Below are 23798 nucleotides of genomic sequence, written 5' to 3'. Positions count from 1 at the left end.
TAAAGAATGAAGATGGGTTTTATTTTTAAATGTTCTCAAGCTGGAAATTTTAAACTCTTTTTGCTATCTATCAGCTAATGTTTATTTATTTCCACCCTCTCATCCTAACACACACACACACACACACACACACACGTTTTAAAGCTTGTATAAAAACAAGGATACTCCAGTAATTATTTATTTCTTAAATATATACCCCATCTTTTTACCAAAAATGGCAGTTATGATGGCTGGCCATAGCCATTCAAATACAAACAAATGCGACTAAAATATAAAAATGCACCAATGAAATAAGAAATAACAGCACCCAACCATTTAAAATACCTTCAACAGAGAACCAGCATAATCGGCACTTTGATTGGTACCCAAAAAAGGACTGGGAGTCAGTGAAACTTTTGTACAAAGGAAATTGCATAATCCCCACAATTGTCTTTGGTCAACAATTTGCAATATTTTGATCCAGGTAAGTTTCCAGACATTTGTCAAAGGCAGTCCCACATACACATTTTGATAATCAAAATGAGATATAAAAAACGTATGCATCACCATGGCCAGATCCAACATCTTGTCTCCAAGGACTGCAGGCACTATTGAACAGTCCCTTCAAGTCCCATCTCAGAGAGGTGATCTAGGAGATTGGATGTCTGGTGTCACAAACATTTACAGAAACAAAACCAAACCACAAACAAACAAAAAACCAGAGTCAACACAGACACACTACTCCATCAAATTCCCCATGGCAGGTTGTCCACAATGCTGGTCAAATCAATCTCTACATTTTTAACCTGCTTTTTCTCTAAGGTGTTCAGACCATCCTTCTTTCCTTTTTATCTTGGTAGCAACCCCATGAGAGAACCAGCATGGTGTAGTGCTTTGAGTGTTGGGCTAAGACTCTGGGAAGCAGGATTTGAATCCCTACTCAGCCATGGAAACATCCTGGGGGGGGGGGGGCTTGAGTAAGCCACATTCTCTTACTCTCAGAGGAAGGCAATGGCACACTTCCTCTTAATAAATTTTGCAAAGAAAACCTGTGATAGGCTTACTATAAGTTGGAGTCTTCAAACAATCCTGTAAAATAATTTAAGAACAAGTATTCATAAATTTAATTATTGAGTCACATCATCAGAACTACTTGTTCCTGTAACCTCTTATTGTAACAATAAATTTATTTCAAGCCACTGGAAATTATGAAAGAGAGGGAAATATTAATGTCTCTCCCATTACTCTCTTAACTAAATGGGGAGATTAAAATGAATATGACCAACAACTGTATGTTGAAACAAACCTTTGACATCTCTGCATTCTACATTCCTGGCAGAAAGTTGCTCTTGGCAGTCAACATACTTCATCAGGATCACATTTTTGCCTTTTTGACACTTCAAACCATCTGCCATAACACAGAGAGAGAGAGAGAGAGAGAGATGAGAGGATAAGTAATAAAAGCTGGGATTATATTGCTTTTGTGAAAAAGATATTTAATTTTTTAAAATAAAGTTTTCCAAAAATAAAATCACGTCCCTCAGTTTCCAAACACAAGTTATTTTTCCATGTACATATTTACACATTCACTTCCTAACCTGAATGACTTCAAATTCTCTATTTTTATTACATTGTTTCTCTGAGGGTTAATTTCTCGTATTTAAACCATTTTCTTTGACCAATTATACTTTTAATTAAGATCTTATATATTTACATATTATTATAGTTACAACCATTTCTTTCTCCAATAGACTTATTATTGGGGCTCAAGCCTGTTCCATTTTCTTTATGTTTTGTTTTCTTAATCTTCCAGTCAGTATATCTAAACTTTGCATATCTAAAATCTTCCACATCCAGTCCTCTACCAATGGAGTATCTCCCCATCTCTCACTACCACTATTCTTGCAGCCGAGACCATATACAATAACACGCTTTCTCAGGAATTTTATATGTTTTTGTTGTTGTTTTATTTATCATATTAATCATATTGAGTAGATATATCTCTGGTAATATCCAAAAATTTCACAAATAATTGTGCAAATCCGTGTCCAATAGAGTCTCACGCCTGAGCAACTCCACCACTTCTCAGCCTTTTGGCCCAGTGTGTGGAAAAAGTTATTTAATGCAGATCTAATCCCCCTTTAATAATGTTGTGTGTCTCCAAGTAATTTGTGACTTATGGTGACTAAGGTGAACGTATCATTGGGTTTTCTTGGCAAGTTTCTTCAGAGGGGATTTGCCATTGCCATCCTCTGAGACTGAGAGAGAGTGACTTGCCCAGGGTCACTCAGTGTATTTTTATGCTTGAGCGGGGAATCAAACTCTGACATACATAATGTACACCTTTGAATACTTGGGGAGGTTTATTATTGCTGCTCCCCCACATGTAGGTAGTAAATGGCTTCTGTGGTATGTTGAAAGCAAAAAAAACTGTGCACCTGATGTCTCTGTGAGAAGCAGTAAAGTGTGGTCAGGGTGTCCTCATTAAATTTGAGTTCTGTTGCTCTTGTATTTAGTGGCTGTAACTCTCAACATTTTGGACAACATATTTTCAAAATAAAATGGGAACTGTTAGAGGATTTGCTTGACTGATATATAGGTTGTGCAGCTTTGCCTCTGAACCCATCAACAGCTGGATGCCATTTTGGCTTGAGTCCAGTTGCATCATTATCTACTCATAGTTGTTCCCTGCTGAATTCCAGTAGCCTGCTGAGTGCTATCCAACTTGGGGGTGCCATTTTCTGGCACTATCTCTTTTTTCATTTTGGATTGTCTCATCGTAAAGTTTTTGTGGTGAAAGACAATTCAAAAGACGTACCTCCTTCTGCACAGCACTAGCAAGCATTAGCTATGCGGCCACTGCGATTTCTGTGAGAGATCCTCCACCAGTGTCACCCTCCACTTCTGCTGCTGCCCAGTAGCCATTTGGCACATTTAGTCCGGCTCCTCAGCAAAAGCCTGTCTGACATGGGAGACCCTTCAAGCAGCATTGAGACCTCATGGGACCACACAATACCACTGCAGAAAGGTAGTACCATTGATAGGTTTAAGCACATGCCCATGGCAAATTTGCAAATTTGTGGTGAGCATAATCCCACATATTCATTTCTTTCAGCTTCTTTTTTCCTCCTATTACACTTGCTTAAAAAAAGGCAGTACTAGACGACAGGATTCTTAAGTAGTTGTAGAAAGAGAGGAGAGGTAAAGAGTATGTACTAGAGGGTAGTTAATAGGGAAAACAGGAAGTGGAAGAAGGCTCTATGATTTGTTATAGGGGAAAATTGAAAAGGGGAAGAGTGTATGTGAGGACCAAGAAAAAATGTATGATATTGAATAATGAAGTTAAATTTGTAAAGTCGAGAAGGGAAATCAATTTTTTCTTCCTTTTTTAAATGTTAGTTATCTTAATAACTAAGAGCCAGGTTGGTGTAATGGTTTGAATGTTGTATTATTTATATTTTGTTGGAAACCGCCTTGATATTTGAAAGGCGGTATATAAATAAAACTTTATTTATATTATATTATTTATTATGGAGACTGGGCTTTGAATCCCTGCTCAATCCTGAAAACTCACTGGATGATTTTAGGCAAGTCACACTCTGTCAGCCTCAAAAGTGTGAAAAGAGTGCAAAAGCAAGTTCCCTCTGAACAAATTGTTCCTGTATGGCAGGGGTTGGACTGGATGGCCCTTGTGGTCTCTTCCAACTCTATGATTCTATGACATCTTGCTGAGAAATCTCCATGATAGGTTCACCTTAGGGGACCATAAGTTGGAAACTACTTGAAGGCACACAACAGCAACAGAACCTTTGCAGCAAAGGCCTCAGCAACCTTTTATAGATATGTGGATTGTTACATTCCCACCTTTGGGAAGAAAGAAGAAGAAACACTGGTTGATTCCTATGCCCCTGTGTAAGTGGCTTCCCTCTCTGATGCTATTCATCCACATACAAAATGATATCTGGCTGCTTAACAATGTAATGCAACAGTTCAGCCTTGCCATAGCTCAGCAATAGCAGCAAACATATTACTATGGCACAGTACAATACAAAATTGTTTGCCATCACGTTTTGTAATCTATCTTTCAATAAAATTTTGTTCAGTTCCCCCCTGAATTCAAGTTCAACATTTTTTTGTGTATTCAATAGCTACAACAGGCAATGGTTCCATGCATTTTAAAAGGCAGCAATATAACATGGAGGACTACTTCATCTCAGTGCAGTTTGGAAATTTGGTCATTTTATTTATGGTTATTGTTCTATTTGTTCTTATGTTGTACTGCAATATTTGACTACCTTATAAAGACTTGAAAATCACACACACACACACACACACCTCTTAAGGTGTAATATATAACCTTAAGGTGTAATACCTATATATATATATATATATATATATATATATATATATAATGGTATTACACCTTAAGGTTCAAAACTAAATAAAACACAAAACATAATGCTTGATTTCACCAGAACTATGTCTATTCCCAGACCTAAGCCAGGCTTCATGATCTGGCATCCTCCAGATGTGTTGGAGTTTGAAAAAGTTACTTTTTGGACTACAACTCTCAGAATCCCTGAGCCATAATGACCATGTTGGCTTCCAGATCTAGAAGGTGAAGTAAAAATAACAGTAATATTTTTCTAAGCTCTGAGTAGGGTGGACATATCAGGCATCTCTATGTTGACAGGGTATGACATGAATTGTAGCCCAGCTCATTTGTTACTACACTGTCTCCAGTTGGAGCTACACTTAAAAACACAGATGAACGTTGGCCGGGATAAATACTTGGTCCTGTCAACATAAGTGTGGCCTATTTGCTCTGGAATCTTCCAGTGCCAGAGTAAAGGTTTAAGACAGGGAGCACATTCACAACATTACTGATGATAGCTACAAAAGTGCATTGAGGGACAGCGTATGTTGATAATGTAATTCTAATATTATTAAATCAAGCTAGGAATTGGTCTTTCTACATACCATTGCTGCCAGTATCAGCAGAAATCTCTTCATCCTGTCCCATTATTTCATTTTCAGTGGCACAGAGGTTTTGCTTCAGAAAATACGTTGTCATTTTCCCTTTGCCTTTGACCTCTATTTCTCCCCTTTCCACTATCTCAAACACTCGAGGCGGTAAAGCTCTGTGTAATTAGAGAAACGCAAATGTGGGATTAAGCAGATGTTCATTAGTCAACTCCAACAACCCATGGCCCCAAACCACTGCCTCAAGATCTTGCTTCCCTAAGATTGTTAGAAGCAAAGAAGCACCAATGTGTGTCTAGAGTAATTAGTGAGTGGGGGACTCTGGAGAACACGCCTGCCCTTTTATTTCACTTCACAAAGTTGGGGCGCATCTGCACTGTAGAAATAATGAAGTTTGACACCACTTTAATTATTATGGTTCCATCCTACAGAATCCTAGGAGTTGTAGTTTTGTGAGGCACCAGCACCCTTGGTAGAGAAGGGTAAAGATCTTCTACAAAACCCCTGATTCTATAGAATAGAGGTATCAAACTGCATTATTTCTACAGTGTAGACGCACCCTTAGTTAGTTCTTTGTCTTATTTTTCTGTGAAGAGAACAACCATGAAGCTCCTGTGTCATGATGGATGACAGCCCACTTCCACACATGAGAGCCAGCCTTATGAGTTCTTCTGTTGAAGATTAGATAATCTTTTTTTTTTAATCTATCTCCTCTGTTCCCATCATTTTATATTGTTTTGTGAAATCTTACCTGAATGCTGTTGAGCTGACATGGATTTTATCTGGGAGGCCATGGCTTTCCATTCTAGAAGCTGTATTGACCGTGTCACCAAATAAACAGTATCTGGGCATCTTCTCTCCAACTACTCCAGCCAGCACTGGACCAGTATGTATCCCGATTCTAATCTGTTGATATAACCGAAGCATGAAAATACAGCAGTGGGGTGCAGGGTAGGGATATGATTTTCCATTATTGCTAAAAGAAATGTGTTGCTCTTCCCTTAGCCTTCATTTAGTTTAGTCAGCCTTGCCCAAACTGGTGCCTTCCAGATGTGCTAGCCAAGATGCATATGACCAGTGACTGATGGAAGCTGAAGTGCAAAACATCAGGAGAGCCCCAGGTTGGGGGAAAGCTGGCATAGTATGAGAACAATAGGCAAAAGCTGAACAGACTTACAATGCTCTTCCCCCCAGCCCAGTAAGGGAAGTTCAAGTCTTGCTTTGTTTGTGCTAAGTGCCTTGATTTGGGGCTGTAGTTGTGGTTTATACAGTGCCTAAGGTTTTCTAGAGGAGTGAAGCGTAGTGGTTTCAGTGCTGGATTAGGACACTTGGGGGACCAGGGTGCTTCAAATCTCTGTTCAGCTATGGAAACCCACTGGGTGACCATGGGTAAGTCCCACTCTCTCAGCCTCAGAGGAAGGCACCCCCTGAACAAATCTTGCAAGAAAACGCTGTGATGGAGTTACCATAGGTTGGAAACAACTTGAAAGAACACAACGTTTTCTAGATCCTGTACAAAAATGAAGAAAAACTAGTTACGCATTATACAAAGAGGAAAGAAAGGATGGTGAGAGAATAGAAGAAGAAAAGAAGCAGAGTGAAGTATACTACTTGATAATTTTATATACATCTTTCATGGCCTGTGGAAGAGGAAAAGCCAAATGGCAATTGATCCCAATAGCAACAAGGCTCTCCCACCTCTCCTATCACAGCTGGGTGTATATTTTTGTTCACTTGCAAGTCCTAAGACAATTACCTGTATAGGTTTATCAGTAATAGGGTTCATAACTTCTTGTGCAGCAATTCTCATGCCTAGGGCAAAATTAGCGACCCTTTCAGCATGACTGGTGACAGGCACAGGGACCCCTCCTACAACCATGTAGGCATCACCTATTGTTTCCACCTGTAAGACAATGTGGAGACCTGCTCTGTTAGGTGTGGAATGATCTAACCCTGCATCATGCAAAAGACAACATTGAAGATGATGTTGTTTTTTTATTTGTGAAGATTTATTTAACCTTCACATATACTAATGTAAATCAGCAAACTGCTTGGCCACAGTTGCCTTGCTTTAACCCTTCCTTTCTGTCTCTTGCAGGGTGAGCTATGTTCCTGTAGATCGTGTTAAGAGTAGCAATTGCTAATTCTTGGCACACTCAAGGCTCATAAATGAAGAAGCTCAAACTCATAAATCAACAATTAGTCTGGAGGTAATGTTGGACAAATAGACGTCAGTCTAAACTGGCTTGTTAATGAAATCTACAAAAGAATCGTGGTGATGTATTTTATCCTTTTGAAAAATCTGCTACTCTCACCTGAATGCAAATTTCCAGGGGATTATACCTTGTAGAAAAACATAAAATAATTCTGTAGTTCCTTATAGTTAACACATTTGGCATAACTTTTTGTGATTACATTGGCCTGACATGGAGTCTTGGAATGTGTCAGTCTTTGAGGTGCCACAAAAGGTTTTGACCTAACTAGAACAGACCATTTGATCCATGGAGAACTGTTGACTTATTAGGTTCCCACTCATTAAAAGGGCCTACTTCAGAAGTGTGCCTATGGGGTGGACCCCATAATACGTTGGACTCCCCAAATTAATTTTTTCTCTTTAGTCCCCAAATTTCTAGCATTGACTTTAAAAATTCAGTTCAGCATTTATAAAAACAGTTTAGGCATCCAAAGAGAGGGACTGGCAAAGTCACCAAGGAAATACAAACAGAGCAAATAGATGAGTTATAGGTGGGAATGATTTTTTCTTATTTTGAAGGTGTTCTCACCCACCCCCCATAGCTACATCTCTGGTCTAGTTGGGACCAACAATTGCATGGCAGATTTTGTTGTATTTGAACAGAAGTAGGGAAGGTATGTGAGGCCTGACCCAGGACATGTTGCTGTTTGAGTATTCAGAGAAATTGCTGTGTTAGTCTGTGTTCCTATAAAAGACATTAAGGAATCCAGAATTCCTCAGCAAATCTGTTCTCCTTAGGTCAAGGTGCCCTGTATTGAAATCTAGCCAAATTTGTTGCATGAAATAAAATATTACATGAACATGTCTACCCATCAAAGCAAATAACCAGTTAGCTGCCTTGAATACCATTATGGGAGAAAGGCAGGATATAAATTCAATAAATAAATAAATAAATAAATAAATAAATAAATAAATATGCTGCCACTACATAACACCCAAAATCTGCTGCAGATTTCGCATTGAACTCCAACAATAGATGATATTAGCAAGCTCCTGGTCCAGAAGGTCAAAAATACTTACTTTATAAACACCGTGGACAGTAGTTAGGTGATCAAACTTGGAGTACATTGAATTCAGCATGTTCACTATTTGAATCGGTTCACAGACAGAACAGATGTTTGTGAAGGTGACGACATCACTGAAAAGTATTGTGCAGGAACTAAAATCTCCTAAGGAATAAACCAAAAAATATTGTTATTTTTGGGCTACTTTGAATGTAAAGATAAAACACGGGGCAGCTATTTTTGTTTGCTATTGAACTGGTAAGACTGATATTGTCAATGGAAAGGCTTCCTTAATTGTCAGTGCTATTTACTTCTATTCTTCCACCAGGAGAGGGATTAAAAGTCATTCGAGCATGCATGACCTATTTTATGCAATATATTTATGTACATTTCTAAATGGGCTTAGGTTCTACATCTTACTGGACCAGAAAAACAGTCACATTCACACAAAACTCTCATTCACAACCCTTGAAATATAGTGCCCCCCCCCGGGTTTTATAATGTTCACATGTGAGAATTTTTTTTAAAGTAATGTAACACATATAATAAGACATTACCTGAGCATTTTTGGTCAAGTAAGTGAGAGCCTGCATGGTGTAATGATTTGAATGTTGGACTAGGATGCTGAAAGTCCAGTCAAATCTCCACTGTACCATAGAAACCACTGGGTGATCTTGGGCAAGTCACACTCTCTCAGCCTCAGAGCATGGCAATGGCAAATCCCCTCTGAACACATCTTCCCTAGTAATCCCTTTTGTAGGTTCACCTTAGAGTTGTCATAAGTTGGAAACAACTTAAGGGACACAGCAACAAGTGTATCCTACATACCTGATATTCTTGAAGCAGCGAAATATATCAAATTCTCCAAGTGTTTCAACTCACATCACTTAGGTCTCCCTCATTTAAAAAAATATATTAAACATACATCCCTCTGTCACCTAGCATTTCCATCTGGCCTCACCCATACTGTCTCCTTAGTTTCACTGCAACTACTGTTCCTAGACCAGGATGGACATGCAACCTTCCAGAAGTTGCTAGACTGCAAATCCCATGAATCCTCACCTCTAACTATTATATATAGGCCTGATGGGAGCTGCCAACAAAAAACAGCGATAGGGCAGCACATTCCCAACCTCTCTCCCCGTTCATTCCACCCAGATCATCAGTCTTTTTAAAATTAAATATAAAATGGTTTGGACCAACTCCCAGAAACTCCAAATAGCTAGAAGAGCAAAGGTTCTCCCACTTCTTTATTATGTTGCCCAGAGGTGATTTGTTAGCTATGGAGACTTCAATAAAATGTTGTGGATGTGTGCCTTCATGTTGTTTCTGACTTATGGCGACCCTAAGGCAACTCTATCATGCGGTTTCCTTGGCAAGTTTCTTCAGATGGGGTTTGCTATTGCCATCCTCTGATGCTGAGACTGCAATTTGTCCTAGGTCACCCAGGGGGTTTACATGGCTGAGCAGAGACTTGAACCCTGGCCATAGTCCAGTGCTCCAACCACTACGCTGCATAATATTCCCATAGTGATATAATTCAACCCTTCAGTCCTCATAAAGTATTATGGACAATAGCACTGTACCTGCTTCCACCTTTTTGCCCTCCTTAAGCTGATTGGCCACATGTTTGGGCAACATGGCATACAATAATGTTTCTGATTTCTTCTTTTCTGCTTCCAGGTTCTTGGAGAGGATCCTGAGTTCTTCCTTTTTTCTCTCTAGCTGGTTTGACAGTTCTATCTCTGCCAACCGCTGCTGGTTGAAGAGGATGAGGTCCCTTGTTGTGTCATGCTGTGCTATGTCAGAAAGGTGCATGTGTTGCTCTTCCAGTTCCTCCAAACTCCGTAGCTTTGGGGAACACAAGTACATCATGCACTGGAAGGAATCCATCCAGATCATTTGACCTATGAAAATTAACACAGAATGAGAATCCAAAACACTTAAAAAGAAATACTTAAAATGACTAGTCAGTCTAAAACCTATCTGGAAAGCTGTTACTAACTAATAAATAGGGAATCAAACTTTCATGTTTTGTTGTAGCTGTGTGCCTTCAAGTCATTTCTGACTTACTTCAATCCTAAAATGAACCTATAATGGGTTTCTTGGCAAGATTTGTTCAGAGGAGGTTTGCCATTGCCTTCCCCTGAGGCTGAGAGCATGTGATTCCCCACAGTGAGCTTCATGGCTGAGCTGGAAATCCAACCCTGATCGCCAGAGTCATAGTCCAACACTCAGACCACTACACCACACTTTCAGGTGCTATGTGACATAACAAGAATAATGCACAAACATATAGCAAACAAACATAGTTAGCTCTGCCAAAAACCTGAAAAGTCTAATAGATCTGTTACCAAGTCTCATTCATTTTTACTTCTGCTTTGAGTATGAGCCCAATTATAGTGATATTTCATTTGCTAAGGAAAGTCCTTGGATGATTACATGGTAAACGTGTGTGTGTTCATACAAGGCTTTAACTATACAAACATGCAGGCTTGTTTGTTGAAGCTTACAGGAGGTGCTTCTCAGGCTATCTGATGTGAGGGACTGGTAGTTTGTTTTTATCCCAAATGTCCCAAGGATTGGCACTCTGTTTGTGCCCATTGGCTATAACTGTTTCTTTTTCTTTTCTTTTCTGGAAACATGCTACAGAGACTGCAACTGTGGGCTAATGGACTAGCACTTGTCCAGGGACCATCATTTTGAGTAGCACCATCTAGATTATGTATTCAGCTGTCCGCCCTCCCATCTTTTCCCATTCTTTTTTCCTTTTTTCCTTGTCAAAGAAAATCTGTTAAGGAAAAAATAAAATTTGCTGCACATTGATTGCATTTTAAATATGAGTATTATCTATGAGCAAAAAATGTCACAAGACAAAATATATAGTTCAGATTCTGCTTTAATTTCTGTAAGCATCCCCCCCAGCCATATGCATCTGAAGATATCTATGTATATGTATATGCATATGTATATGCATATGTATTTAAGCCCATATCCTAAAGTCACCAGATCCCATCTGATCTTGAAAGGTAAACAGGGTCAGCCCTGGTTAGTATTTGGATGGGAGACTGCCAATGAATGGCAGGTGCCATATATTTCAGAGCAAGGAACTGGCAAAACCTCCACTGAGTATGCCTTACCTAAGAAAATCTTATGAAACTCATGGGGTCAACATAAATTGACATGCAACTTGAATGCAGGCACACACATGAACCCTCTGTCTATAAGCCAAATTTGGCAAGAATTGAGTCCATCAAATCATGCTCTCACTGAATACTTCAGTTGAGAAAAGGAAGGGAAAGGAAAGGAGAAAGAGGGGATGAAGAGGTGGATGGATGCATTAAGCTTTTGGCTTTTAAGGCTACAACCAGACAGAATGATTTAAATATGAGCTAAATAGTTAAAATTAACTGTCCCACTAACATCCAACAACTGAGGGGTCCCTGTTGAGATGCAAATGGACTTTAAATGTCCTGGACTTTGAAAATATCCCTATTGCCCCATGGCCAGAAGGAGGAGCAGCCTGCCTGCAAAAGATATCTCCCCCCCCCCCCAATCATAATATCTTTACTAAGGACTGAAACAACATACAGGCATCTGACTAACATCTCCAATTGTATTTTTCTCTCTCTTATGTTTGGTTTGTAACATCTTGCCTGATTAAGAAGCCCATGATTAAGAAGCCCATGCCTGATGAAGAAGCCCATGGCGCTTCAAAAGCTTGCAACAAGTATATTGTGCATTTGGTTAGCCAATAAATGTTTCACTGATGGAATTTTGTTTGTATTAGTCAACAACTGAAGTAGTTGTGGAAGTCTCCTCTGACATGTCTGATTCCATTTTTTCTAAAACTTTAGTTTCTATTTCTGTAAAAGTCTTTTGTTTAAAATCTCTTGCTACCACTAGATGATTCATGTTATCTATGACCACACTACCTCCCTCTTCCAGATATTGCATGAAGACTGTTTTGCTTGTTCCTATATTTCTTAAAAGATGATGAAGATTCTACATCTGCAAAAAGCAACGTGGTTTGGTACCTCTGAGCTTTAGCGCAGGTCGTTTCCTCCATGATTTAGGCAGCATATCCCTTCGTATCTTGAGAACAAACTGACTATTGATAAACTTCCTTATGCTGAAAATAGTGAACGTAACTTGCGGATGAACAATAGAAAAATACTCATCTAATCTGGTTCCGGATATGTGAAATCCTGGTATAGATTTCTGAATGTTTATACCTGCCTGTTTGATCTTCAGCTAAAGACAAAACAGAAAGGGAAGATTCAGTAACAAAAGAATTTTAGAAACAACAGTTAACAATTACCTCAAAACGAAGAAGGGTGATCCCACTTAACATACCTGTTCAAAATACAGTTGGCCCTCTGCATCCATGGATTTTGCATCCACAGATTCAACCACTCATGGCTTGAAAATATTGTTTAAAAATATAAACTTAAAAAAAGCAAACTTTGATTTTACCTCTTTATATAAGGGATACTATTTTACTTTGCCATTGTATATAATGGGACTTGACCATCCATGGATTTTGGTATCCACTGGAATGAAACCCCGGTGGATATCAAGGGCCCAGTGTAGTGATTATATAAGTATTAAACCATACTGAATCTACATCTACATGTATTAATATGGATGATACTTTTATTTGGCAATGTCAGAGCTTGGAAATTATTATTTTTTTGAGGTAGCGGGCTGAAGACTAGGAAGTGTAGTCCAAAAAAGTAACTTACTCAAGCAGTAGCATACACTCAAGTCCAGGCCAAGACCTGTTTAGTCCTAAACCATGTGAAGTTTAAGAGGCCCCACAGCATTACCTAAACTACTTCCCCAACTGGGGATGGTTGTTTGTTTGTTTTGTTTTCTCTTGTTTTTTGTATTTATAGCTGAAGCCTTGTCTGAAGCCTTGGCTATGGTATAAACTCAGTAGTGAACCCACTCTTTAATTATAAGTACTCAAGGGCTAACTTACTGTTTCATCAAACACAATGTGGAAAGGAAATGCACAGCAGAATGTCCTCTCATCAATCCAAAGCCTTGCAGGAAAAAATGGTTCAAAAGTACATAAAAGGTGACCTAGGAGCAGGGAGAACACAGTCTGCTTCACTTTGTACATTTCATCGGTTTGCAGAAATTCAACTGTTCTCTATTCTGAATAAATTTATATCTTTCTTTAAAGCATAGGAATAATACCCATCCATCCACCACATCCATTTTAAGGAGCACTATAAATAAAGCGTAGTGGGCTGAGTGTTGGACTAGGACTCTGGAGACCAGGTTTCGATTCCCAGATGAGCCATGAAACCCATTGGGTGACCTTGGGTAATAATAATAATAATAATAATAATAATAATAATAATAATAATAATAATAATAATAATTTGTTTTATTTATATACCACTATTCCAAAGATCATAGCGGTGAACAGCAAGTAAGCTAATTTGCCCCCAACAGTCTGGGTACTCATTTTAGCTCCCTCCTCGGAAGGATGCAAGCCTGAGTCGAGCTTGGGCCCTTTTGCCGGTCTTGAACTCGCAACCTTGTGGTTTTGAGTGAATGGCTGCAGTACAGGCATTTAACCACTGCGCCACCAGGGCTCCTGGTAAGTTACAATATGCCAAATCCATATCCCCACTAGAATAAAACCACTAAATCAATTGCTCAATAGTGGTTCAGATATGCTGGTTGATTCAGCATATCTACTCTAATTGGGATTAGCAATTTTGTTTGATTGATTGATTGATTGATTGATTGACTGATTGATATCCTGCCTTTCTCCCAAAGTGGGACTCAAAGCAAGACCCAAGATGGTCCTTTAGGCTTCAACCTTTTAAGGATATAGCACTCAGTGTTTGGAAAACATTTAAGCAACCATGCTCTGCAGAAGGCAAGTCATCCCACTCTTGCCAGGTCAAGAAATATCACATCCAGAAGTTTGGTATGTTACATCCAACATTCTCATGGCTTCCCATTTAGCAATAGCAATAGCAAGTACATTTCTATATTGTTTATCAGTGCACTTAAGCACTCTCTAAGCGGTTTACAACATGTAAGCTAATTGCCCCCAACAATCTGGGTACTCATTTTAGCAACCTCAGAAGGATGCAAGCCTGAGTCGAGTTTGAGCCCTTTCGATGGAACTGAACTCGCAACCTTATGGTTTGTGAGTGAGTGGCTACAGTACAGGCATTTAGCCACTGTGCCACCAGGGCTCCATTTACTTTAATGAGATCCAGCTGTCCTTATAAACATCATGCCTGAGCTAAAAACAGAGCCACTTACCTTTCTCAAATTTCACAAAATATCTTACAATATCCCAGTAGGACTTCTTTTCTGCAGATTCTTCCCTCTTTTTCTGAAAAGCCATGCCCAGTCTCTAAAAGGAACATTAGCAGAACAATGGAACATGGTGGTTATCAAAATGAAACCCTTTCCTTTCCTCTGTTATAACAATTTTAAATAGATAAAACTCACAGCGGCAACAGAAGGCGATGAGCATTAAAATGAAACCTGAATACCTAATTTTCACTTCATTTATGGAGAGTGGTGCATTCATTATTGATGCATTACCATGGAGTGCTTATTGAAACCAACCCTCTACAGATGAATAAAATGTTCTAAATGAATAAAATGATGACATATTGGCAGGGACTGGTGGCACTGCAATAACAGGCTCAGGCTCAATGTACAGTTGATTATTTTATGCATTATTTATGCATTTGTTGTTTTTGTTTGCTGTCAAGTCAGCTTTGACGTATGGTGAGCCTTTGAATGAAAGCCCCCAATGAGGCCCTGTCATCAACTGCCCAGATCAGGTCCTGGAAACTCAGGGTTGTGGCTTCCTTGACTTGGTCAATCTACTTTAATGCAGTCTTCTGGCTTTCTTACTGCCTTCCACTTTATTGAGCATTATTGTTCTTTCCAGCAACTCATGGTGTCAATATATCCAAAGTATGATCACCTTAGTTCCTAAATTTAGAGGTATTATTATTATTATTATTATTATTATTATTATTATTATTTCTCTGCCTTTCCCCCAATATCAAATTCACACTTGATTTGTTCCTGAACCCATTTATCAGTCCCTTTGCCTGTCCATGGTATCCAAAGATACCAGTGCCACATTTTGCTGTATTGTATTTATTGCCAGTATTTATGTATACCACTTTGAAATCTTTGGATATAAAAGGTATATAAATCTACCCAAATAAGTAAATAAAAGTCTGAAACATAGCTTGGCAAGTTGCTATGGAAGGTAAAACTTATTTTTTTATGTTAAACAGTAAAGGGACTTTTGTATCCTACTCAATAGGCAGCTGCCATGCTTCAGGTAAACAAAGAATTCAAAGACATAGCCATGTTAGTCGGAAAAATCAGTATGCAAAGGGATCTTGAGAATAATTTAAAGAAAGTGTTTGGTAGCATGAGCTTTGATAGACTTGAGCCTGTTTCCTCAAATGCATGGGGCAGAGTGGAAAGTTCCCAGACAGACCTATATATCAGTCTATGAGTGGGAATGTCCATAGGAATGCAAAATTTTGTGGCAGCGGAGATGAGGTGACAAGTTCTGTTTTAAAGATGGTCATTGGGAGACAAGGCAGGAGGGAGGATGTTGCCTAAAGCCAATGTTACTAGATAATCATATCAATGAGTTTGGGGATGTAGTGTGGGAGCCAAAAAGAAGAGGTGATGAAGTGGCCAACACAGCCCCCATGAGACTAGGGGGTTTAGCTAGTGTTATAATGTGTGTCATGTGCCAAGAGAACCCCAGGGCCACAAATTACTCAGCTCTGCCCTGTGTAGATGTCATTGTATTAACTCTGAACTAAGACATCCCAGCCCAGCCCCTTTCTCCAGGAACAATTTTATCACCTCTTTTACCTGCCCAGAGTTGTTTTCACATGGAGAATTTACTGCTTGATTGATCTTGTGCTTTGCTGCTTTGCTGTTCTGTAAAAGGAAAAAGACCACATGCTCTTTCTTCCCGGTGCATTCCTCCTCTATATTTTGAGCAAGAATTTCCAGTGTCACTTCACTGTTGAAGAAATCTTTGGCCACAGCTTCAAGAATCCCTAAGTGCAAAGTGGGGTGGGGGTGGGGGGGGAGAGACATACATTTTATGATAATACAGGATTTGGGGTAGATGGCCACATAAACAGTGGCTTGGAGGCTAAGCTAAAGTAATCAAAGGATGTTAACAGAAGAGAAGTTTCCCATCTCCTGTTGCTGCCTGCACCCTCTTGAGAGCTTCTTCACAATGTTGAAGGTCATTTGTGGCAATGTTCATATCACCTTTTTTGCATACCTTGTCCCACATTATTCAGAATCATAGAACTGTAGAGTTGGAAGGGGCCTCATGGGTCATCAATTCCAACCCCCTGCTCAATGCAGGATCTCCAGCTAAAGCACCTCCAGCAGGTGGCTGTCCAGTCTCTTTCTGGAGACATCCAAAGAAGGAGACCCACCACCTCTCTAGGCAATTGGTTCCATTGCTGAACTGCTCTTATTGTCGAACATTGCCTTCTAATGTTCACTCAAAGTCTGCCCTCGTATAACTTAAAACCATTGGAACTAGTTCTACCCTCTGAAGCAGCAGAGAACTAGCCTTCACCTTCTTCTTTAGCCCTTGAGGTATTTAAAGAGTGCAGTCATGTTGCCCCTTATGCTTCTTTTCACCAAGCTAAACATGCCCAACTCCTTCAACCTTTCATCATACGTTTTGTTTTCTATTCCTCTTATCATCTCCATTGCCCTTCTCAGAAGTTGCTCCAACCTGCTTATATCCTTCTTAAAATGAAGTACCCAGAACTGAACACAGAACTGAACTCGACTCCAGATGAGGCCTGACCAGCACAGAATATAGTAGGACTATTACTTCCCTTGACTTGGAAACTATGGCCTGTTACAGACTGCCAAAATAAAGCTGCTTGGGGTCTCTTTGGAGGTATGCTATTTAAATGATGCATGGGTCCTAAGAGTCCGGAGGTCGCGCCAAAGCCACACTCCATTCCTAAGCACTGGAGTGCAGCTTTGGTGCAGCTTCCGGATTCTTAGGATGCATGCATCATTTAAACAGCATACCTCCAAAGAGACCCAAAGCAGCTTTATTCTGGCAGTCTGTAACAGGCCCTTGCTTCTATTAATGCAGTGTAAGATAGCATTTGCCTTCTCTGCTCCAGCACCACACTGTTGGCTCATGTTCAATTTATGATCAACAATAATCCCAAGGTCCTTTTCTCATGTAGTATTGCTGAGCCAAGTGTCCCCAAACTTATACCTGTGCATTTGTTTTTGTCACCTAAAATGTAGAATTTTGCATTTGTCTCTTTTGAACTGCATTTCATTAATTTCAGCCCAGTTTTCTAATATAGCAAGGTCCTTTTGAATTCTGTTTCTATATTCCAATGTGTTAGCTACCCCTCCCAATTTTGTGTCATCTACAAATCTGATAAGGATTCATTTCACCTTATCATCTAAATCAGTGATAAAAACATTGATGAGGGTTGGCTCCAGGACAGAACCCTGCAGCACTCCACCAGATAACTTGTTCCAAACTCAAGCAGAACCATGGCTGACAACTCTTTGAGAATGGTTTTCCAACCAATTATGGATCCATCTGATGGTATTTCCATATATTCCATATTTGATCAGTTTTCTAATAAAAATATCATAGGCAACCATATCAAACACTTTGCTGAAATCCAGATAAAGTACATACACAGCATTCCCACCATCTACTAAACCCAGCAATCCAATTTAAAAAAGAAGATATAAGGTTAGTTTGGCAGGATTTGTTTCTACCGAACACATAGTGGCTCCTCAAAAGAAGAGGTCCTCAAAATTTTGATGAGGCCTTTTCAGGTAGGAGGGAAGGATGAGACAGAATAAGATATGAAAGCCTTCCTTCCTGGAATTCCTTCAGTACTTGCTGTTGGTGTTATTATCTTTATCTATATTCTGCATTTTCACTAAAACCCAGGCTCAAGGAAGTTTACAAATGAAAAAGAAATGCAATATTGCTAAAACAAAACCAAATAAAATAAATTGGAATTAAATGGTTCACTAAAAATTGTATAAAACATAGAATTAAAAATGGTTAAAAGCAGTTTAAAAGACAGGAGAATCAAAGCAATAAAGTACACTCCAAAAAGCCCTTTCTTTTAAAAATGTCAGTTGTTAAAAGCCTCTTGGAATTGTTTTTTAATTTTGCCTGCTGAGGAAAGCTGGGAGAGGGCCATCCTAGCATTCAGCTGGTTATGTACAAGCCATTTTGGGGCAGAAGTACAAAATGAAGCTGGAAACCCAGTACAGGAGCTGAAGTCCCAATATTAAAAAATAATAATAATCCAATTTCCATTACAACCAAGCATAAAGCAGTTTCAGCATCAACCAATGTTGATGTGAATTGTACACCTATTTGAGGGACAGGCAGCTGGCACTCAGGGACCAATTTGGATACTTAAAAGTCCTTGGCATAGCCCTTGATCCCAAGGGTTGCCCTCTCCGATTATGATCATCATCTGTTTTCCTCTGCCCTTTAGGGAAAGCTTGCCTTCCTGTAGGAATATGGTTGCACAACATACAGTCCAGATTTTAAAACCTAATGAGAAGCAATTTTGGGGTGTTGTACCTGGGACAATGTGATATAGGCCTTTCCTGTCAGAGTAATAGTGAAGCAACATCATCCCCTCCGTCCGTTCCACTCGAAAGGATGGTGCATTCATTTCCTAGTCAGAAAAACAGAGTTGTAATTTAATTGAAGAATTTCCTATATACAGCTCATCAGTGGCATCACTAGAGGGTGCAGGGGGTACGATCTGTACCAGGTGACACCCCAGAAGAGGGGTGCACCCCATGACCATCTGTGTAGCATTTTAAGGGGGCTAGAAATGTTACCTCAGAGGGGCAGGATGCAAGGACATTAGGTTGCCCATGCCTAAGTCTGGATTCATCCCAGTGAAACTATTGGCAAACTGAGGCAGCGGGGGTGAATGAAACAACAATCTTTTCTTAGTAAGTCCCAATAGCTACTACTATGTTGCTTAAGGTGAATTCACTACTTAATATTTGAATTTTGCTTGATGAAATTTTGAGTAAATTTAGTACTCACATAACATTTCCTTAGCAGAACTAAACCCAGTATCACAACACTGAATTTTCCCTATTTTATATCTAAAACATGGTAGCAACCGATCTGCCCTTTCTCTCAGTACTTCCCATGATCTCCAGACACACTGGAGTAGCAGAATAACTACATCATATGCTTTCCAACTGTTACATCAGAAAAGAGCAATGGCAAGAGCTAAAATATAAACATTTTTTCCTGTATTGATATGATTAGATTTGTGGGTTGATGACTCTGGAGCAAAAATGTAGCAACCTTGATGCACTGACTCATTACTCCTTGCATTTGACTTAACTATTCTTGTTAGTTGGGGTAAAGATTTTGCCTTGACCCCAATAAAAAGGTAGCATATATAGCATTCCTTCTTCTCACTTTATCCTTACAACATCTCTGTGAGGTAGGTCAGGCTGACTAGGACTGAATCTGCATTGCAGAAATAATCCAGTTTGAGACTGCTTTACCTGCCCTGGCTCATCGCTATGGAATTCTGGGAATTATGGTTTTGTGAGACTTTTAGCCTTCTCTGTCAGAGATTTCTGGTGCCACAACAAACTAAAATTCCCATGATTGCATAGGATTGAGCAATGACAGTTAATGTGGTGTCAAACTGGCTTATTCCTGCAGTGCGGATGTAGCCTAAGACTCACTAATACAACAGCATTCAATAAATTTCATAGCTCATTGTGGACTATAATCTGAATCTTGTAAATCCCATTCCAATGCTCAAACCACTATGCCATGTTTGTCTACTGTATGAACATAGGGCAGCTTCACACATGACAATTACTGCAAGCAATGGCTGTGTTACATTACTTCTCCCTTAGCCATCAGATCAGATCACATCACATCACATGCATATGTGCATGCATGTTTTCAAACGTTTTCTTTGTCAAGGAAGTACCTGATAGGACAAGGCTAGGTAGCTATGAAGGGCATCGAGGTTCTCAATGAACTCTGTCAAGTTTCCTCCTAGTGTCCGTAGCATTCTGTCATACCCTGACATTTTACAGAAACTGAAAAAGTATTCCCCAAAAAGCTTCAGCACTACTTCTTCGGACACCTCTGGGTGGAATTAAATGAGACAAAGAAACAAGAGTTTGGAGTCACTCAGGTCTTGAGTATGCGCAAAATGTAACCACCAAACATCCCCAAAAGTTCACACCCTTGGATGTTCCCAGATGTGGCTTTGAGCATGTAGCCACCTTGCCTTGTTCACAAAATATTAAAGAGGGTGGGGGAAATCAAAGATGTCACTGTCTTCCATTTGTAACCCTCTGAATTTTCCCAATTTTTCTTTTAAAGAAACAGGAAAATGTGTAATAGGTGCATTGTACCTGTTAATGGCTAGTGCTTTTTTGTTGTGTGTCTTCAAGTCATTTCTGACTTATGGGAACCTGAAGGTGAACCTATCACAGAGTTTTATTCAGAGGGGGTCTGCTTTTGCCTTCCTCTGAGGTTGAGAGTGTGTGACTTGCCCAAGGTCACTATTTCTGTCTCTCCAACAAATCATTGTTCCTGCCTCTCCAACAAATACATGACCCATTTAAGCTTCTCCCACCATTTAAGGTGGGAGAGATCCGAGCTGGGAAAGTTACTTTTAAAAAGCAATTTGTTATTGTTATATTTCAGTACAACACACTGCATAATTTGTAATTAATCACATTGCAAATACACTTGTCCCTCCCTATTCACTAGGGTTAGGAGCCCCCTTCTTAAGAAATCTTGCTAAGACATCCCCATGATAAGGTCATCATAAATCAGAAATGACTTGAAGGCACACAATAACAACAATGTAAAGTAACAAAATGAAAAGAAAGCGGGACAGAATAAAAATAAAATGAATATTTGTTTCATTTTGATTTCAAGGTATTGATTTGCAAGTACATATTTCATTTCATAAAATATGAAAATGAAAAGGAACTGAATCCTATTGAGGGAGAAAGGGTGGGATATCAATCCAATCAATCAATCAATCAATCAATCAGAATAATGATAAAAGAGAAAGAGAAAGTAAGTCAATAGTTATCTCAGTACTTAGGGTTTTACAGGCTTCCTGGACCAATTTTAATGTGACTGTGTCATCATATATTGTATAAGTCATAAAGGTATCTTCAACACCAGCTTTTGTTCTGTGGAAACAACAAAGATAATATCTGAATGTGAAGAGAAATAGAAGGTATGATTAGCAACCCAGTTAAATCAACATTATTTTAAGTAAGACTGCAACATTTCATTGACTAAGAGGATGAATAGACCAGCTTTATATGCTGGTCTCAGGCCAAAGTGGGGGCATGATGTTCGTATGACACACGCCCTGATGCTGCCCTGATTCTGCCGTCATGCCATGTGCCCAACCACACGGCAGGTGGCATCACAGCTCTCCTTTGGTGCTGCATCCAGATGACACGGTGGCGGGAAAGGAGCTGCATTTTGCCATTCCTTTTAGCACCGGGGAAAGGCCAGATCAGAGGTGTGGTGTACAGTTGCTACAGATCCAGCAAGAAAAGGGGCGGCATGAAGTCCCCTTTAGGGATGGTCAGTTGAGCTCCTAAGAATACTTAAAACATACACCCACTTAATTGCAAAAAGTCTTGTTTTTGTTTTTTAGCTGACTTAAAAAAAACCTTTAACCAAAAGTACTATCACTTCCTTGGTTCTTAAATCAGCGTAGGATTGCAAGAAAAATTTGTACCATATGTACAAGATACAGAAGAGCGTTGAGCAATGTCAAATAAATAGCAGAAGGATGCACAAGCAATGACTCTGTAAGAACAGTAGTGCTGACAAACTCATAGTTGTCAAATTTCACTTGCAAATGTTGCAGAGGTACAGATGTTTACCTGAGATTTTCCCATGTTTCTTCACCATATTTCTCTATAAGAAGAGATTTGAGGCAAGTGTTGATAAATCCATACTGGGAAGAGAAAGAGAGGGTTTTGTACAGGAGTGGGTAGAAGGTAGCTATGTATTATGCATAGATCTCCGAGTGGTTTGCAATAAATCAGTGTCTGAGTCTCAATTTTTTAATAGCAGGAGTCATAAAAATGTCTTCCACCCTGACTGATAATTATACTATTGACATGAGGAAAGCTTTGGATAGTTAGGAATGGATTTTTGTGTCAATTCCTTCACAGTTCTGGTCATCCAAACAGATTCCTAGCCTCAAAATGTTACCATTTTTCAAATACATCATTATAAAAAATATAAGACTAGACTACAAGTTAATTTTGCTTAATTTTTGCTCCCTATTTCCTACAATGGTCTGACCAATAACTCTCGGAAAGTCCACATGTAGGACATGAGGGAAGTAGCTCTCTTCCAGTGTTGCTCTCAGCAACTGGTATTTAGATAATATAATATACAGCCAAAGCTTGGTTGCAAACTAGTTGTTTGTATGGTGGGCCCTTGGTATCTGCTGAGGTTTGGTCCCAGGACCTCCCATGGATAACAAAATCCGTGGATATTCAAGTCCCATTTAATACAATGGATAGTAAAATGGTGTCCCTTAGATTAAATGGCAAAACCAAGGTTTGCATTTTAGAACTTACACATATTTTTTAAATATTTGCAAACCATGGGTACCTGAATCCATGGATAAAGAATCTGTGGATATAGAGGGCTAGCTGTAATTTATTTCTTCATTTCGGTAATGACTTGTAGCATTCAGGTCTATCCCTCTCGCCCTTAAGGGTAACTAAAAGTCATTATTTCCATTCTCAAATACTGGAAAATGAACAGCTACCTTTTATAACTATCAATTGTACCATTTTGTGGACCTGGGAACTGAGATCTCCTCAGCTTTGACCAGTTACTTTAAAAAAGTAATCTTCCAAGCTCCACATGTAGCTGTTATGACTAATAGCTATTGAAAGACTTTTTCCATATACATTTATCTAATCTCCGCTAAGAGCCATCTAATCCAGGAGTATTCAACACACTTTATGGCAGCAAATGTTATAAATTAATTGTATCTTACATTGAACAGTTTGTACTCTTCTGGGTTTATTACTGATACATATTATTGGCTGACTCTGGGTTCTAGTATTATGAGAGGAGGGAGACAAAACTTCTCTCCATTTCACTTTCTCCACACTGTGAGCAATGCTATAAAATTCTGCCAAACTGCCGGCTCTTTCCCCACCCCATAGCCCTCAAAGCAGGAGAGTAAGAAAAATGCTTCCTCACCATAGTATTGTTGCTTTGAACCAGTCGCAGTAGGCTTTTTCCTGAAGCTGGTATCATTCTGATCTAACATTTGGTTGCACGACTGACCATTAAATGTTCAGTGAACAGAGACCAGGTCCACAAGGAATACTGTGCACTGAATCTCAGCAGAGCACAACACCAGAATGCTCAGTGTTGGGGATAGTATTCCCTACAGTATATAACAAAACTCTGAAAATAAAGCCCTGATCTTCCATGATAGTTCAGCAGTATTAAG

General features: G+C 39.3%; 1 protein-coding gene across 1 annotated transcript; it reads right to left on the bottom strand.

Moving 5' to 3' along the window:
- Positions 1-1042: 1042 nt before the first annotated feature.
- LOC149305308 (putative guanylate cyclase soluble subunit beta-2) lies at positions 1043-23599 on the bottom strand. The gene is made up of 16 exons (XM_089478028.1): positions 23543-23599; positions 22198-22271; positions 21392-21486; positions 20259-20419; positions 18863-18959; positions 16114-16304; positions 14515-14608; positions 13205-13308; positions 12258-12474; positions 9807-10127; positions 8237-8385; positions 6719-6865; positions 5714-5868; positions 4960-5120; positions 1286-1387; positions 1043-1068 (listed from the first exon to the last, which is right to left on the bottom strand). Exons 1-16 carry the CDS (start codon positions 23597-23599, stop codon positions 1043-1045), a joined length of 2151 nt encoding a protein of 716 aa, XP_089334154.1.
- Positions 23600-23798: the final 199 nt, after the last annotated feature.

Source organism: Sceloporus occidentalis, unplaced genomic scaffold (assembly GCF_023333645.1).
Source record: "Sceloporus occidentalis isolate IW3139 unplaced genomic scaffold, rSceOcc1.0.p SCAF_12, whole genome shotgun sequence".
Taxonomy (NCBI): Eukaryota; Metazoa; Chordata; class Lepidosauria; order Squamata; family Phrynosomatidae; genus Sceloporus; species Sceloporus occidentalis.
Note: the sequence above shows the minus strand (reverse complement) of the source record. Positions and strands in the feature narration are given on the sequence as shown.